The sequence below is a fragment of the Halichoerus grypus genome, chromosome 10 (assembly GCF_964656455.1).
Source record: "Halichoerus grypus chromosome 10, mHalGry1.hap1.1, whole genome shotgun sequence".
Lineage (NCBI taxonomy): Eukaryota > Metazoa > Chordata > Mammalia > Carnivora > Phocidae > Halichoerus > Halichoerus grypus.
This window is the reverse complement of record NC_135721.1, coordinates 28,802,480-28,820,524: the sequence shown is the minus strand read 5'-3', so window position 1 is coordinate 28,820,524 and position 18,045 is coordinate 28,802,480. Positions and strand designations below refer to the sequence as shown.

Here is an 18,045-nt window from a genome sequence, read left to right as displayed (position 1 = left end):
GTTTCTCAGAAGAGGGAAATCCCTAATACTGACTTATAAGATCTTGAATATTGCAGGGTGCTTTATTTTGAAAAAACAAAGTGCTCTTTGTAGAGGACACATTAATTTTAAATGAGCTCAACCAGTTCTACTTTTGGATTATACAGAGGTCATCTGACAGAATCTGTTTAAAAAAAAAAAAAAGTAAAGTAATTTAATCAGCTACAGTAATTATTCCTGAGGGAATGCTCTCAAAATTGGAAGTGCTGGATCTTATAAACAGCCTTCTTAGAATCACTTTAAAAATCAATGCCATTAATCTCCACATTGTAAAGATCATAAATATACACCTAACTAATTAAAAATGCAACTGTCCCATTTTTATGTGAAAAGACACTGAGTTCTGACAAAACTTCTTGTGATAACTTAGATTCACAACCTGCTTCTTGTGATAACTTAGATTCACAACTTGCTGCCTGTCAGACCATTCAGATGGCAGTGAAGAGAGACTGCTGGGAAACAGGGGGTTAAATGACTTGGAAGGTTGCCTGAACAAAGACAGTGGCAGGGACAGTGATACATCTGAAACGTTTGGGGGGGAAAAAAAGTTTTGTGAAACGTAAGAATGGCAAAAATCATCTAAATTGCTGTATTGTTTTAGATCATGTGATTTTCAGTATGTGTAACTAAATTAATTATTTCAATAGATATTTGACCACTCCATCTATATCCCTGCAAGTTTATATGCTAAAATTGGCAAAATACTGTCTTTTGGAAGCAATGGGGTAGGGACAGGGGTGAGCAAAGAGCCACAAGATGATAAAAACGAGTTAGGTAACATGTCCAATATCATGATGCAGTTGGAAGAATACTTTACATGGTTAGTCCCAGGCTTGTTACTGAGAAGTTGCATGCAGCTCAGTTTTCCAATTTTCCAATTTAAGGGCCAGACTAAATATTACCTAAGACTCTCTGTAGTTCTAAAACTTTATTTCTATCGTTTCCTACTATAATCTCTTTTAATGATTTAGCAGCATTGGTAAATACGAAGATAAAAGCTATTTTAGAGGCAATTATAAATTTCTTATTCTTTATTACCATTTAATATGAGTTGGAAACTTAACACAATTCAACAACTTCAGTCCTGCTGTACTGCCCTTATGAGATCTCACAAATCCTTGGTATTCCAAACCATATTACCAATCTCTCCATCTAAGAATGACATCATTTTAGAGATAACAGGTATACTTAAGAATGTCTGGCTTGGCTCTTTTTGTTCCTCAAGAGGAACACGGAGCTAGGAAAGAGTCTCACGCTGGTCTGTGGCCTTATCCTTTGTTAATCCTGGTTTCGAGCCACGGTACCAAGCTCTGGCTATGCCACTCGCAATTACTGAAGCTAGGAATCATACTTCCACATCTCCAATCTTTTGTCTAGGTTTTATGCAGGAATGTACAGAAGTTATGGGTTATATTAGTACAATTTTGTTATTTTAATGTAATTTCTGACTTCATTCCACAGGCGAAGCACCCAATGACCCATCCACACCTATGTGGTTTTGCCCCACGGCAAAACCCACCTGAGCCTTCAACCATCACTGTGCAATTCTCCCATCTCTGTTAGAGACATACTTCCTTGCCAGATGAGCTGCATTTCTAATTAGCACTCTCCTCATGGAGCACCATGCTACGGTAAATCAAGCGGAATGGACCTGGTGACAACAGATGCCAATTTCAAGCACACCACTTGTGAAATCATCCAGTATGCAGAGGTGACCTAAGCAAGCTGGCACAAACTACCCTGCTCATGAGACCACAGCATTACCAAATCCATGACCTCCAGAAAACACAGATGTACATGGTGCACACACATCATCACGTCAGTACTCAGTCAACTTTATGCATCTTGTTTGGGATTATAAAAGGTACCAATCTCTGTAAGCATGTCTTTGCCTCTTCCAGCTCAAATATGACACAGCGCTAAGCCTGACAATTGTTGAGAATCAGTACTTACCTTCAATCCTCTTCAAAGCTGAAAGGCACATATCTTTCCTTGGAAACTCAAAGGGATTGTTACAGGTGCGAATGGTGTCACATTCACATTTCCCATTGATTATATTGCAGCCAGAGACAAGGTTTTCATTGCAGGGTTCAAAACCAAGCAGCTGGTCATCGTCCCAGTTCTCATCTGTAAAACAATTAACAACCACAGAATATTTGCTTGCGGCTTCATTCAAAGGCCCGTTTGAAAGCAAAAATGTGCAAAAATGTCAAGATTAACACCTGATATCCACACCTCGATTTACAAAAGGTGGTTTTGGCTGCAATTTGACAAATGAATGAAATCCAACCTCCAAATAAGTGAGAAAAAGGAAACAGAGCCATACATGTAGACACTAAATAACCACACATACAAATGTGTGGGATCAAAAACCACCACTTCTCTTACATGTTATTTTAAACAAAGATTCCTGGATTTTCCTACTTTCAATAAAATTACAGGACACACTTCAGTCAACCTACAAAATGATTCAAAAATACCCACAGTTTTTTGTTTTGTTTTTTTTCAGTCCATCTGGTAGAGACGAGCTTTGGGTTTAAAATAGCCGGCAATTTAATACATCAAGACAGCTAATCAACATAAAGCCTCAGACACCAAAAGAAGGAAGAATGGACACAGCAGTGGAGATTCCGCCAACGCATTTCAGTTCAGATGCTAATGTCCACCCAAAACCAAAGCCAGAGAGGACAACAAAACTGAGGGCGACCGCTTAGTGAGAGGCTAAGGAAGTCATACTCTGAAGCTGAGACCAAATCACTATCCTGGTCATGCAATCATAGGAGTAGACTATAAGAAACAAAGCAGATTTCAAAACTATGTTCATGGGCTCCAGCTCAGACAAATGAAACATGACACAAGCATGACAGAACCATCGGCCGACTAAATCCGTAATGCTATTCCTCACAGCTGAAACACCTCTTACAGGAAATCAGGCTATTTCTCTATGAATCTCTGGGGCACTTTATGAGTTTTCCCCCCCTCTCAACATTATCTTTCATAGACACTTCATCGTACCTTAACTAGGTACTACCTGTTAAATAGTAAACTTGTTTCTGATAACCATATCTGGAGAGAATTTTTTTAAAGTGCTTGAATTTAAGATACCTTAAACCTGTTGCTCAAACGAAGGCAGGTATAAAGCCATCTTGAGAATGTGTTTTCATAGAAGACAGTGTAAACAGATGGCTGTAATTTTTTTTTACAGCTAAATTTTACTTCCGGTGACATCACTAACTTACTGCAAAAGGCTATTCTCCCTCGCTGAAATAATTTTCTTGTCAAGGGGTCTTTAGAAAGATATCATTTACAATATAAAGAGCTTCACAGCAATTCTTTAAAAACCTCTTCTGTTCTGGTTTCAGGCTCACTTACTTGATCAAAGTCTCAGCTCTTAGTAAAATGATTTTACAAGTTTAAACAAAAACATAATTTACCTGTTTTAAGATGTTTCGCCTGTATTTGGTTTTTAGAAATAACATGTAAACACACACAGGTACATTCCTACCTTCAAGACAACAGTGAAATTACTAAATTATCCTGAAAGGAAAACCAGAAAAGAACATAATGAAACAACTCGACATGGAAAAGTTGTTGATAAGTCTTCAGTTATAATATATAATACATGGGACACATGAATGATTTCCCATCTCTACATTTATTTTTTGAACAAGCTCTTAGTACCACTTTCCTAATCCAGTTCAGCGAAGTTTGTCATGGAGGAATTTTTGTGACTTTATATTCAAATTTGTAACTCAGTTAGTCAACCCTAGGAACTTAAAAACTTTTAAGAAATCAAGTAACATTTGAACCCCTGGAAAACTAGTCTCTTCTATTTCTCCTTTATCTATTTCTCCTTTCCCCATCATATTCTGAGAAGAAATATTTATTACTATTTTTATAAATATGTACAGTTAATCCATCACCAAATTGAACGGATTCTGATGATCTTTTCCCACAGTAAACCTCCTTTCCCTCCATTAGAACTAGAACTCCCTGAAGACCTCATTCTCCTGAAGGACTGCAACATCCTCTCCCCAGTCTCCCTGCCATTATCCTCTTGTCCCTCCACTACTCCTTTCCCCAGCATGGGGGAATCATCGTCCTCAAAAAACAAACCTGCTCAGTGGTTCTCTCTTGCCAACAAGAAAAAGCCCAACATTCTTACTGTAGAATAAAAGGTTCCTCATGATATGGCTTGTACTGCTACGGACCCATCTTTCACCAATCCCTCACACATCCTAATGTTCTAAGCACCCTGAGAGTCTCACTACAAACGCTTAATAACTGCTTCCCCACCTCTGCTCATGGAGTATCATCTACCTAGAACACCCCCCTCCCTTCTTCCCACAGTAATTCCTATTCATCCATCAAGACCCAGTTCAAATGTGACCTCTTTGGGGAAGTCTTCTCCACTATGAACGGCTCCATTTTCCATGCTCCCTGAGGCAGGTGCACAGACCTCTGGTCCCCTGTGGTAATGGCTTTATGTAAGTCAAACTTCCCCACTAGGTACAGTCCTTGTGTGTAGGAACCTCGTCTTATCCAACTTTGAACCCCCTTAACCCCAGAACTTAGTATAGTGTCCATTAACTTTATGTACTGTAATATATAATAGTACTATACATCTAGCCATGTATTTCATCACTGGTATGGTCAATGCTGCTGTCCATGTGTTTTCCAGGAAGACCATTATCTTTGAAGGTGGAATCCGAATTAAAAGGCAATTGCCGTTGATGCTCTCCCCAATACCTTACTGATTCCTGCTTTGTCCCCAGTAAAAGTCTGTTGGCAGCAGTAACAGGCTGCATGGGAAGATGCACAGGTAAGCCTGACTGTACCCTCAAAAAAATGGCATGGCCACCATGTCCAGTTAGGAAGCTGTGGGCTCTGAACCCCAAAATGTCTTATATGCCTTTATTTTCTTTTTTGAGAGGAAATCTTTTTAATTCCATGCCCCCGCCCCCAATCAATACTTTGTTTTTCTTGGCAAATAGTTCCCTTAGCAACCATTGCTTTATAGGAATCAAGTACAACATGCTTCTGAGACAAATGCTTTTATGTTTTTCTATTACATAACATTATATTTTAAAATAATTTTACAGCCAATCAACAGGGACTCAAAGCAAAAATTTAGTGAGGTTTGATTACAGAAATCAAATCTGAGCCCAAAAGTTCTGCGGACAGTGGTTGGCAAATGTGATGTTTTTAAATCTCTCTTAAGTAAATGCATATATACAATGCAAGGATGAAGGCTCTGATTCTCGGATTCCTGATTTCTCCTTGGACTGGTCAAGGTGGAGGGGGAAGGAGTTAAAAGCAGGAGTACTGCCTTTTAAATATTTATTTCAAGTAGTCTTTTTTCCTGGTACTCTCTAGACAAGATGTAGTCTCCAGTCAGAAAAGACAACTGAGATATCTCTGTGAGTGTATTTTTAAGTTTGTAACTTCTGCAAGACACCAAATCAGGACGTTGAAGTATTTTCTCTCAATATAAGATGAGAGAAATCTAATACTTTCACGTACGAATTAAAATTGATGTATGTTCGGATATGTCCAAATATGTTAAGTAGCTCAGTGAAGAGACGGTCACGTAGAACTGCTAACCTGACATCTCCACTCGGATACTTAGAAGACATCTCAAGACGTGATGCTTTCCTTTGAGACAAGCACGGTACTTCAGCATGAGACAGAATTAGTTCACATACATTTCCCATCTCATCCCCCAGAATGGTAACACGAGATGTAAGAAGATGGGTAAGAAGGGCCAGCAGACAAATGCCATGACTGGCAGTCGGTACCACCCCCTCTCTTCGCGCTACGAAGCCAGCAGTTTGACCACCACTGCCCTTGTGGCCCCAGAGCAAAGGATGACACACAGAATAGAAGTAACATTTTAATATTGCCATGGAAATAGTCTGGACCTCGTATACTCCCTGAAAAGGTCTTGGGATTCCCCACCCCACCCCGGCGTTGCTCTTCTAAAGAGCGTGTCTTGCTGACATACCTGGGCCAAGGCAGCATAGGATCCAGGTCTGAGAAATAACAAAGGTTACGGGGGACCTCTTCTCCTAATGGTTACCCTAAACCGTCAACAGACATGTGTCTTCAGTGGGAAGATGAAGTCAATAAAATGCAAACGTTGTGTTGATTCATACATGACTTTTCTCAGCACATTAATGTTATGACAAGATCAAGAGCAAGTTCTCTCACAAAGAAAGGAAAAGTCTCAGCAATAACGAACACCTTAAGAAAAGGCTGATAGATAATCTTGTTTAAATTCCTTCCTCTAGCGCGAGAAATGACGGCTGTAGTGAATGAACTTTCCATGACATTAAACTACCCAGGAGGTTGCAAATGCAAATGAAAAAACTAGAGATATTTCCCCCTGTATTTAAATATCATGATGAAGAAACTCCCCTTGGGTTTTAGGTGTAATTCTGATGAACCTGGTCTCTATTAGAAGTGAGTGTCTTCAAGGCGCCACGCCCGGAAGGAAGGAGTAGGAGCCCAGGGGTAAGGCTGCAAAGGATGCGCTGTCCAGGCTCCAGGTGCCAATGCTATGGGTGGCTTACCTGTGTCCGTGTTTTCATTTAGATTCTCATTGTCTAGATCTACCTTCTCTGTATACAGTTCCGTAGGTTTTGAGTGACCCTAACCCTATCTTTCCCAACACCTCTCTCATTTTTAGTGTAGTAAATGATTTTGCAGAAGGTTGGTTTTTGTTTTAAGAGCACACATGTAGTGCCAAAGCAAAAACACCTGTCCTTCCAACGGCCACATTCAGTCTCACCCTGCACAAGGCACCTTCTAGTATTCTCAGTGATGCCTGAAATTCCTTCCTTCCGCGTGTGACACAGAAGATTTTTAAATGCAAGGGCTAGTTAGGAGTCTCAATCCTGGGGGTAGGAAAGAGAGCACTGGGGAGGAGGATGTGGGGGCAGAGGGGTCCTAGAAGATGGAAGGAGACATCCGACTCCAGACCTGGGAAGAAGCAGCAGCTCCAGGAACCAGCCATGGCAACTCCGGCCTCCCTGATCCTGGATTCCACCTCTCGGCCCTTCAAAATATCTTTCCATCTGCATGCCGGTGTCTGAAATTCCACTAATATGGAATAAAACGTTTCAGGTGTGACTGCACTTACTGGACACATTACTGTGTATTCATCTAAAACCTCTGACTTCCTGGAGGTACAGGCATTTGTATACTCAAAGGCTTACCTTTCCTACCCTGTATCAGCTTAGGCGAATGGAGTTTCCTCCAAACCAAGATAGAGCTGCACCCCATTATGTGGCAATCCACTTACCCAGAAATATGCTATAGCAGATATTAAAAGGCAAGAAACAAATTCACAGTACACACTCAGAAGCTCACAGTAATGGAATTCGGTTGGCAGAGGAGAAGCTTCTGGGAATATATATCAAATTAATTCTCCAGCTGCTCACATATCCCTGTGGCTACAGTACGATGCAAATAGCTAATACTGGCATCTCTTTCCATGCCAGCCTAGAAACTCCAGTGTAATGTAAAATTGCGGCTCTTAACTCCCCCAGCTCCTGGCTGGCTGGTATCAGGCATTCATTCGGCTCAAGGAGGAATCTAATGCTGTGAGCTTTCATTCTCTCTGCTTCAAGCTTAAGGCGGATGTTCCAAAAGCCAGCGGGCTTCCCTCTCCGTCTCTTCCTGGTGCTGTAATCAGTGCAAAGCAGGAAGGGCAAAATTATGGTTATCAGTAGAAATGATTCATGTTACAAAAATCTGTTTTACAGGCATTTCCACAAAGTGAAACTATGTTAAGCATATGTAACTGTAGACCAGAGTGGACAATGGAAATGCTAAAATATGCTCACAGGTATTTTTTGAAGACTAACTTCTTAAACTGATGCAGATCTCTAAATATAGAGCAAACAAACATGACCACTGATTCATATTATGTCCAAGTAGGGAATTCTCTGAAAAACAAACAGGACTGATCCAATCTACTAAATCAATTTATGGTAAGTGTATGTTACACTGCTCTAATTTTTGTCAGACGCCTTAGCAATACATCTAACAGAAGCGGTCCAGAGATGAACTACAGAATGCAAATTCATCCAGCCAGCTGTCCATCCATCCATCCTCCTTCCCTCCCCCCCTCCCTCCCTTCCTTCTTTCCTTCCAATCATCTGTTCCTCAGATAGTGGTATCTATTATACATCAAGAACTGAGCAAGGTACTAGGGATTCAAGATGCTAGGAAGGCGTTTACAGTACAATTTTCTGCCATTCTAACCAAAATCATACCAAGTGTATGAATAAAATAATAATAATTTCCTTTTTGATAGCAGGAAGCTAACAGGAAGAGAGAGGAGCTTAAGAGAAAGCAAGAAGTGTCTCTAGAAGCAAGGAATTCATGAAACAAGAAGAGGAGAGCAGAGCCTGGGACTACAGAACACAGTTCCCCTATTTCACACTTCTGCCTAAATTAGGAACTATCTGTCTTAAATTGCATATAGAAAAACAGCCCAGACATCTGTTCTCCTCATGGACAGTGCCTGACCCAGGAGACCACAACTCTAGTTCTGTCATTAGTTAGCAGAGCAACTTCGAACAAGGCAGTTAGCCCCCTCAAGGCTTCAATTTTTTTCATTACTAAAAAGGAGGTGGAGTGGACAATTCATGAGGTCCCTTTAGACTTCATGCTCATGTTTCCTTGATTCTGCCATCTTGGACGAAATTGTCCAATGCCAACAATTTTTTGGGAACAGTGTCAGAGAATCACCTGCTTGTAGTGATCACAATTTAAATTTAAAATAGTTTCTCACTTATCAGACCAGTCTGAGGTTTGGAAAACTGTCACTAGGCATAAGAAGGCAAGCGAAGGGTGCTTTTACTATAACAAAGATCACCTGGCAAGACCTTTCTAACACCTCAGTCCTAGAGGATTTACTAGCTGAGGTCTCAATGTATTAAAATGGATTGGCCATGAATTTATTTATAACCTTCGAAGTTCTGTGTCATTATACAATTGTCTCTACTTCTATATAGATTTAGGAATTTCTATGACAAAAAGGTTTTTTTAATGGGAGGGGATTACAGGTAAATTAACCAAATACTTAAAAATGAAGAACAATAGAAATACTATGTCAACATTGCTGGGAAACAGGGAAGGCAGTGTTTAAAGGGAAATTTCACAGGAAATGAGGTTTAAAAAAAAAAGAGAGAAGAGCATTCAGTTGAAGAAATTAGAAAAAGAGCAACAGAGCAAGTCCAAAGAAACAAGAAGGGTGGAAATCATAAATATATGAGGGAAGTCGAAGTTACGGAGATAAAAGCAACAGAGGCGATTAATTAAAAACTGGCTCTTCAGAAAGATTATTAAGACATCTCATAAATGGCTTATGATTAACAGTACTGTATAGCATGTCAACTCATCCAGGTACTGTGATGTATAAATATATATATTTTTAAAAAGATTTTTTATTTATTCGTTTGAGAGCGACAGAGAAAGAGCAGGGCGGAGGGGCAGAGGCAGAGGGAGAAGCAGACTCCCGGCTGAGCAGAGAGCCCCATGTGGGGCTCCATCCCAGGACCCTGGGATCATGACCTGAGCTGAAGGCAGACGCTTAACTGACTGAGCCACCCAGGTGCCCCTATAAATATATTTTTTAAATCAGTTTCTCTTTGGTGATTTTACCAGGAAGTTACTCAAAGTTGGACGTTAAATGGTTACATTTTGGAAATTTTTTAAAATAATGAAGGTATTTGACTGCTCATGGAAACATTTCCTGAGCTACCATTATTTTGTACCCTATGGTGTGAAACTCAACTCCCTTACACTTCCCCTGCTTTGAGCCTAGATCCTAATATTTTTTAAGGAAAATCTCAGGCCTTCTCGCCTGGCCCATGTTTGGGCAGTGCTGAGCTGGCCTTCCATTCAGGCACATGTCATTACTGAGCAACACAGTGTTCTCTGAGCTTGAATGTCTATTAAAACATGTAACTCCATGTTTCACCAAGCTTCAAAGAATACTGGTTTTCAGCTATCAAATGTACTGCTGCTTAAAAATTAATACATCTTGGTCGAGGGAAAAAATATCTTGGAGAAGTGCCTAATTGTGTCACATTTCCTTTCTTCACCTAGATACTCTAAAAGCCATCCTCGGATTAAGCCCAGCAATCAGCCATCTCTAGGCTCACAGTGATCTGTTCTACAGAGGTGCATTAGTATAAAAAAACACAGAGGGGATGTTGTAGAATAGCCCTGTTGAACTTCTTAAGGATATGGAGTTGGGAAGCAAGGTCTCCAAAATAAAGTCCAACATCTGGCCAGCCAACTCTTGGGCATGGAAGACCAAGCCTGCTTAGATTTGACCCCAACCCACTTCTTCAACCTCACCTCTTCCATTCCTCCCCACTTACTCCACAATACTCACACTACTTAATGACTACGTGCTCCCGTGCTCCTTAAATACCCAGGCTGTTTGTTTCCTGACTCCCTCCCTGGCTGTGCACAAACTGTTCTCTCCGCCTAGAAAGCTGCTTCTCCTTACTTGCTTTGAAAGTTTCTATTCAGTTATTAATGCTTTCTCCAGGCATCATCCACTCCATAGGGACCAAATTAAGCGTTTTCCCCCCTGTGGGACTTCTACTGTATACTTATTAAAATTATTTCACTACGGCAGCATCATGAAATTGCTCATCTAATCTCCTCCACCAGAATGTGGGTTCTTTGAAGCTAAAGATCTAGTTTTTCTCTCCTTTTCTTTTTATCATTGGGTGACTGTAGGACTTGGCAAATAGGAGCTTAACAAAGTAAGTATCTGCAGAGGGAATCAACAGGAATGGGTTAGAGGACAAGAGTAATCTGAATCTTCCGGTGCCAAACTTTTCCTGGAAAGTCAGTTTGGTGGTAGGGGAAGAAAGAAACATCTTTGGATGCCAGTCTTCCCACTTGTAAAATATTAATACTACCTCAAATTTTCTTTTAACCTCAACATTATATTAACCAAAACTTCCACATACCAATAAATATTTATGACATGTTGAGTGAATGAATATACCTCAACTATGTTAGGTAAATAAACAATAACTTAAATAATAAACTCTATTACCTCCCTTTCTACTACTTCTGTCTATCATAACCATAATGAGATAATGTGACACAAATTAATGCTTCTTGCCAGAAAGGTACTTGTGGGTATGAATAATGCACAGTCCCATTTTATAAATATTAATGTATGCTCCAACCTAAAATCTGTTAGTCAAATGACCGAGAGCAAAACAGAAGACTATATATGGGAATGCCTTTTTTCTTGATTGCACTCATCCAAAAGTGTGAACCACTAGAATGAAAAGAAGAAATGTGACCAGAATCTCAAACAAGAGCAACAAAATGAACACAGCGTTCTGAAAATAAGCACTCTGAAGGATATACATTTTTCATTATACTAGCTGAATAGTTAGCACAGGTAACGAAGCATACTTCACCACCCCCCACACACTCCCCAGAGATAAATCTTCTGATAACAACTAACATTTATTGAGCCACATTTTTACGTGCCAGGGACCAGACTAGGCACTTAATTCTCAGACGAACACATTTAGCTGAGGACAGAAGCTCAGCAACCGAGGCCTGAATTCTGCATAGACTATCATAAAGCAGGGAAATAATGGAACTATGAATTGAGGTGGTCAAACAGCTGGGCAAAATTTCAAGTTCAAGTGAATTCAGAAGACCTGAGAGCATCAGGGAAAAGGAAGGAGGGAACACTCCTACACTTCCCATGTCACTCTGGTGAAGCCCATCTCCAGTGCATATGGCCCAGAGACCAACGGCTGGTGTCAATACCCACTGGACAGGCAGAGGCCTCACAATGACACCTTCTAAGTCAACAGGAGTAGAGTTGCCAGAGGACCCTTGGAAACATCAGAACAGAAAACCCAACAACATAAACATGTCTCAACTACACCATCATCCCGGAAACAAGGGTTTCTTTGTTAAGACAACAGTGCCCTCATATACAGCAATACTCCTGAGGCTCAAATGGTGATTTTTAAAAGGTGTAATGATCTGTAAGTAGCATTAAGGAATCTTTTAGGATAATAATTTTGTGAAATCGGTTAGCAATCACTTCGTAAGGAATATTTTTATAAATCAACCTGAGCACTGCTGTGAACTTTACCTTAATAATTTATCTGAATTCTTGAAAGTAAACCAAGTGGAAGATAAATGATCAAGATTAATTCCAATGACTTTATTTCTCTTATCACTAACTCAAGTACTGGTCATCAAAGAAATATCATCCCTAAATATTGTGCCCAAAAGCCCAAACCTTTAAGTTCTTTCATAAAGCAAGTTTATCTCTATATTTGATCTTATTTTTATTCCTACACATGCCAAGAATCTCCTGCTACCTGGTCCTGGCAACAAAGCACAATTTGCCAGCAATATTCAATGAACACTGTTTTGTGTGCATGGTTTACAATTTCCTACTATTACCCGGTTTCATCATAAGTGAAAGTTTGATGTATATGTCTAGATCTTTTTTTCTTAGAACATTAGAATCCACATTGCTACAATATGTGTATGTGGGAAGTAGGGCTATAAATTAGAAATGAAAATCAGAGAGACAACTGTGGCCTATAAGAAACCTCACGCAACACAGGGCCTGTTACACTGATTTCTGAAGGCACCAAGTCCTTGAAATCCATCCTAGAACTCTCTATCTAAAAGCAAATGTACATTAGGGGACAATGAAAAGCAGGACTCTTGGGTAGGTCAGGAAATGAACATTAATATCTTGGGAGTTATGATGATTTACAGAGCCATGATTTAATCCCCAAGATTCATGTGAAATAGACCATATAAAGTATATATAACAAGACCACAGAAAGATGAAGAAACTTTAAGAATGTGTTTGAAAATATATTTGCACATTTCTGATAAAACTGAAGTTTCCTTGGTGTAGTAATTGGACCCCTACACCTAACAGGCACCAAGCTCTGAGAGACTGGGTACTTGGGTTTGGGAATCTCAGGGATGACAATAGTAATGACTACCAACACTATCCAAAAACTTTTTTTTTTTTTAAGATTTTATTTATTTAAGAGAGAAAGAACGAGCTAGGGGAGGGGCAGAGGGACAAGCAGACTTCCTGAGCAGGGAGGCGACACGGGGTTCCATCCCAGGACCCCGGGATCATGACCTGGGCTGAAGGCAGATGCTTCACCGACTGAACTACCCGGCGCCCAACGCTATCCAAAAATCTTTACTGGCTCCCACCTGCCCACAGTCTCAAGTAGGACCCCTCCCACTGATAAACCAGGCCTGTGCCTGGCCCCAGCTAACCCTCCAGGTTACTTCCCACTGTGCAGACTGCACCTCTTCCCTTCCCGGGCCAAGGAAGCCTTGGGGCCTGGGCACTCATGTCCCTTCCAACCTGGAACACACCCCTCTCCCCCGGCGGCTTTGTGCACGGCTCCCCCCCCCCCCCCCAAGCTCAGGTCTCTGATCACACTCCATTTCTCGGCGAGACTTTCCGTGACCACTCTCTTTAAAACTGAAAACCAAACGCGTCACACGGTCCTTGTTCTCTTTCTCTGCCTTATTTTTCTGCACAGCACTTATCTTCTTCTGACATGGTATAAGTTTTATGACTAATTTTGCTCATCTTTTCTCCCTAGATCAGAAAGCTCCAGGCTGCTAGGGATTTGTCTGTCTTATTCACATCTGGATTGTCCACACCTGGAACAGGGCTTACCACATAGTAGGTCCTCCACAATTGTTTACTGAATCCGTCAGTTCTCTCCATACACCGTGTAAGTCCACTTGGGTGGGCCTTTGGCTGATTCTGTTTCCTCTGAGAAGGCACCATCTTTCTTTCCCCATTCACCTGGAAACCTGCTATTCGCTTACCGTGCCCAACTAATGTCTTCTCCTCAGAGTTTACTTGGTTTTCTCCTACCCACAACCCTTCACTTATCCCAAGGCACTGCGGCGGGTTGCCCACAGCTAGATTCTGAGTTTCCAGGGGGCAGAAACTGCGCCTTCCTCATTTCCACAGTCACTCCCTGCTGAGATGAATGGATGGCTCACAGCAGGTCCCAAGCCCCCCTTGCTGAATGGAGAAATGAATGGCAAGCTGGAGTAGGTGCACGAGGGGACATTCTCTACTAACAACGTCATGGGAAGGAAGAGACATTCTGTGGGTAGCTAAGATTCTGGTTTGCTTAAGTTTGTCAATACTTATGCATTTATCTGTAACATTTATATTTAAAAAATCTTTCTGGAATGGTTGAGGTGCAAAAAAAAAAAAAAGAAAAAGAAACAAACTGTACAATAATTCATGCCTACCAGGGACTTAGGAAGCAGGTACCTTTTGGGTCTTTTAAAACATTGCAGTGTCAAAGTTAAAGAAGAAAGTTGATATATTTCTACATTTTAAAGTAAAACACATGCATGCATAAACACACCTAGAGAATTACTTGCTTCCAAAAGGAAACATAAATAAAACCCATGTGAATCACCCAGTCCTTTTTCTACACGCTTACAGCAACATGTACTCCCATACCCAGTAAGGCAGGTGGATCACGATTCTGCAATGTTATTCTATTTAGTCCTTACTGTGTTAAGTCATGAAAAACTGCTCAAATGACCTGTTTGTGGAAATACATCTACCTTAACTCCTGCCCGAAAGGTTAAAAATTATTGTCTATTAACTTCAATATACGTTTCAAAAGCTAATGGTTTTTAGGATATAAAAGGAAATACCAAATGCAGACAATTCCCAAAGGATGCTGTGATGAAATCCATACCCTATTTAACTAACAGTAAGAATCACCAATTTTCAAAGGATCAGAATATACAGAAATAAGGAGCTTTAAACTTACATATAAGCATTTAACGTACCCTTTAATAATTCAGTTGTTTTAAACATCCAGATTTATGGAAGACCGGTAGGCTCTTAGGGCAGTCCCTAAGACGCACACCTCTGGGAGTGAAATGCTGACTTGCCGACCTGCCGACCTGCCTGCAGCATCCCACTGGACCTCACCTGGTGGCTTTTGGTATTATTTGGAGAGAGGAAGGGGTATCACAGACCGCGGTTTACAGGCCCAATGAATGAGTCAAATAACCACGACATTTCTACTAGTACCAGGGCCCCTCTTCCTAGGGCTCTGTACCATGTCATGTGAGAAAAGAGGAGAGGAGATTGGCACCCTCCCTTCAGACCGGATGTGGCGGGACCATGGAACTCTAATTAAGGCTCAAGACAACCCTGGGCACGGGAAGAGTCAAGAGACTCAGCACGGGGAAGATTCCGGAAGCAAAGGAAACCCAACCCTTCAGGTACGGCTGCAGCTGCAATTTCTCTCCTCTTAAAAAGGTGTTTCAGAAACACTCTGCCACCTGTCACTCCTGTTCCCTTCCCAGAAGCACAGAATTTAATTTTAGACACTCAACAAACAGCTGGCTTGCCACCCTGACGAACCTCACAGGCGGCGGGGCAAGGTGTGATCTGCTCACGGCTGCCCAGGGGCTCCATGAGGCGGTCCCCACCCTTGCTCTGCACCCGAGTTCTGCACAGGCTTTAACTGGGAAGGAGCTGAGGAAGAAGCAAGGTTCCTTTACCCTGGAAAGGGGCAGAGAGAGGGTGGAGAGCCACCTGGCTGAGCCTCAGGGTTTTTAAAAATCTCTTCAAGGGAATGTAACCGGCTAACCGTCTGAGGGTCGTCAAGGGTGGGGTGTCCTCACCGGCAGAAGATAGAAAGGGACAGCTAAGTGTCAAGAGCCTCACACCTGAATGTGCAGCCACCCTCCCTACTAACCCTGCTTTGCCAGGGTAAGCATGTTAAAAAGCCCGCAGTCTCGAAGCAGGGTGGAAGCTTCTTTAAGGCAGTCTTTCCCGTCTCCTAACATTTGGTTTCTGAAGTGAGAAATGCATCCAGTCTGCACAGTGGCTGGACATTCCTTCTTTCCATCCACCACCTTCACCTTCATCACCTCCTGTTACAATGACTTCCTCTGCATTCTGGTCTGCTCCTCTCAAACCCTTTCCTCTTCACCCCAATTCCCCCAGCAGCTCACCTCCTGGGGCTCAGCACTGCCAGAGGCCCCCACCCATCGGCCTGGCCTGAGGAAAACCTGCCTGTTCAGTCTGCCAGCCCAACGCCCGCGCCGGCCTCCCATGTGGTGAGAGTCAGCTGGGCCTACCCGGGGAGGTCACACTTCCCCGCACTTTCTTTCCTTCCGTCCCACCCCAGGGCCATGAGGCACTGTTCCCGCCCCCCCTCCCCTGAGTCCTTCCAGTTTCCCAGGCCAGGTCCATCCAGGACACTCAAGGCCAGGGGGCAGAGTGCTACATTCCAGTGGCTTCACATGCAAGGAGGGTTCTGGACTCCTTCACGGGGGGTGGGGGTGCGGCAAGAAGGCAGGCAGGGAGGGAAAAGTTCAGCAGAGGAGGATTCGGCCTACTGCGCCCACTACTCAGGGCCCAGGGTCATGGGCAGTGAGGGCAACAGGGGCCCCAAGAGGTCCCTCCAGACCAGGCAAGCAGCAGCCACTCAACCTGCTCAGGTTCGAAGAAGAGGCTCATTGCAGACACACCAGAAACTGTAAAAGCGTAAGAGAGCACAACAGACTTCCACGGGCCTCGGTTCCTCAATCTGTAAAACGAGGGGGCTGGCCCAGAGATGCCTTTCTGAGGACCCTTCCAACTCCGTAATTCTCTGATTCCCGGGTTAGCAACAGTTCTCTGACCTCAGTCATTCTCAAGGCCTGAGGTCATTCTGACTAGCAAATAGGAGGCCACTTCCACTCAGAAGGCAACCAAGCTTCTTTCACCTCCCAAAGCAAAACTGTCCTCTTGCAAAATCAGATTCCTTTGCCTCTGACTCAGTGTCTCCCAAAAGAGTCTGGGAGGCTTTCATGTGATCTCTGTGTCCTTCGGGTTTTAACTCTGTAGAGGGCTGGGCTCAAACCCTCAGGCTCTGGCCTCTCAAGGGCCTCCCAACTTGTCCTGCTTGCAGGGCCCCAAGGCTCACAAAATCAGGCTCCAGGACATATGTCTCTTCAAGGTCACCCTCTGGAGCTGAGGACTGCAGCATGATGGGACTTAACACCTGGACCCACGGGGGGCAGCGAGGAGGACCACGACACAGTGCCCATCACGGAACTCCTCAAATACAGAAGTTCCAGTCCGCTGGAACCCGGGAAGGGGAGGCTGGGGGGGACTGAGGAGTTGGGAGCCCAACTGGTCCCTGTGTAAGCAGGTAAATAAGCCAACTTCAGCCTGGGTGCAGGACCTCCTACTCCCTCCCAAGACAGTCAAGGTGACTGTCCTCTCTTGGAAGATGGGCAGTGAGAGCCCGTGGCTGGACTGGCATCCCACCCTACTGGGGACAGGGGTTGGCTTGCTCTTCAACCACCTGATGACTGATGGGAATAGAATTTGAGAGAGAAGGAAGAGAGAAATGATGCTAGGGAGACCGGGGAGAGGGGATAAATGAAGAGGAACTGCCATTCATGGGTTAGACAAAGTCATAAGAAGCATCTGTCAGCCAGGTTCGACCTCTGTAAGATGCTCCACAGAGAAAACAACACCCTCGAGTGGTCAAATCTGCCAACTGTACTTCAAACTGAATATCTATCTTTCCCTTTTTTTAAAAAACCAACAATTGTTTCTAATAAGTCTCTGTGAGTAAAGGCTGTCTGACAACAGCGAAGATTAATTCTGTATAAAAGATAAAAACGATCCCATGAAAAGGTATCCTGATGTAGAGTCATCTCATTTTAAGTAATCCCTTTTACTGAAAACAAACAAAATAGAATCCCTGATCAATTACCACCTCCTTCCTGTCAGACCGGGATTCAACACAGAATACTCCTTTATTTACTAAGACCCAAACACTAGCGAGAGAATATGCCTTCCATGTGGTGAATCATCTGGAACTAACCGCAATTTGGACTCCCCCCCCACCCCAACACGTACACACTACCCTTCATAAGAAAGCAGTCCAGTGTCCCGTT

The 18,045-nt window shown here is 42.7% G+C and overlaps 1 protein-coding gene across 6 annotated transcripts in view; it reads right to left on the bottom strand.

Annotated features, from left to right (window-relative positions):
- Positions 1 to 18,045, bottom strand: part of CRIM1 (cysteine rich transmembrane BMP regulator 1) — a 183,664-nt gene that overhangs the window by 142,066 nt on the left and 23,553 nt on the right. For 5 of the 6 annotated variants that reach the window (XM_078056176.1, XM_078056175.1, XM_078056174.1 and 2 more), the window contains exon 2: positions 1,993 to 2,166. The exons of the other annotated variant lie outside the window; for it this stretch is intronic. In XM_078056176.1, the coding sequence (XP_077912302.1) occupies positions 1,993 to 2,166 (174 nt within the window). The remainder of the gene's footprint in view (positions 1 to 1,992; positions 2,167 to 18,045) is intronic. 6 annotated transcript variants of the gene reach the window in all.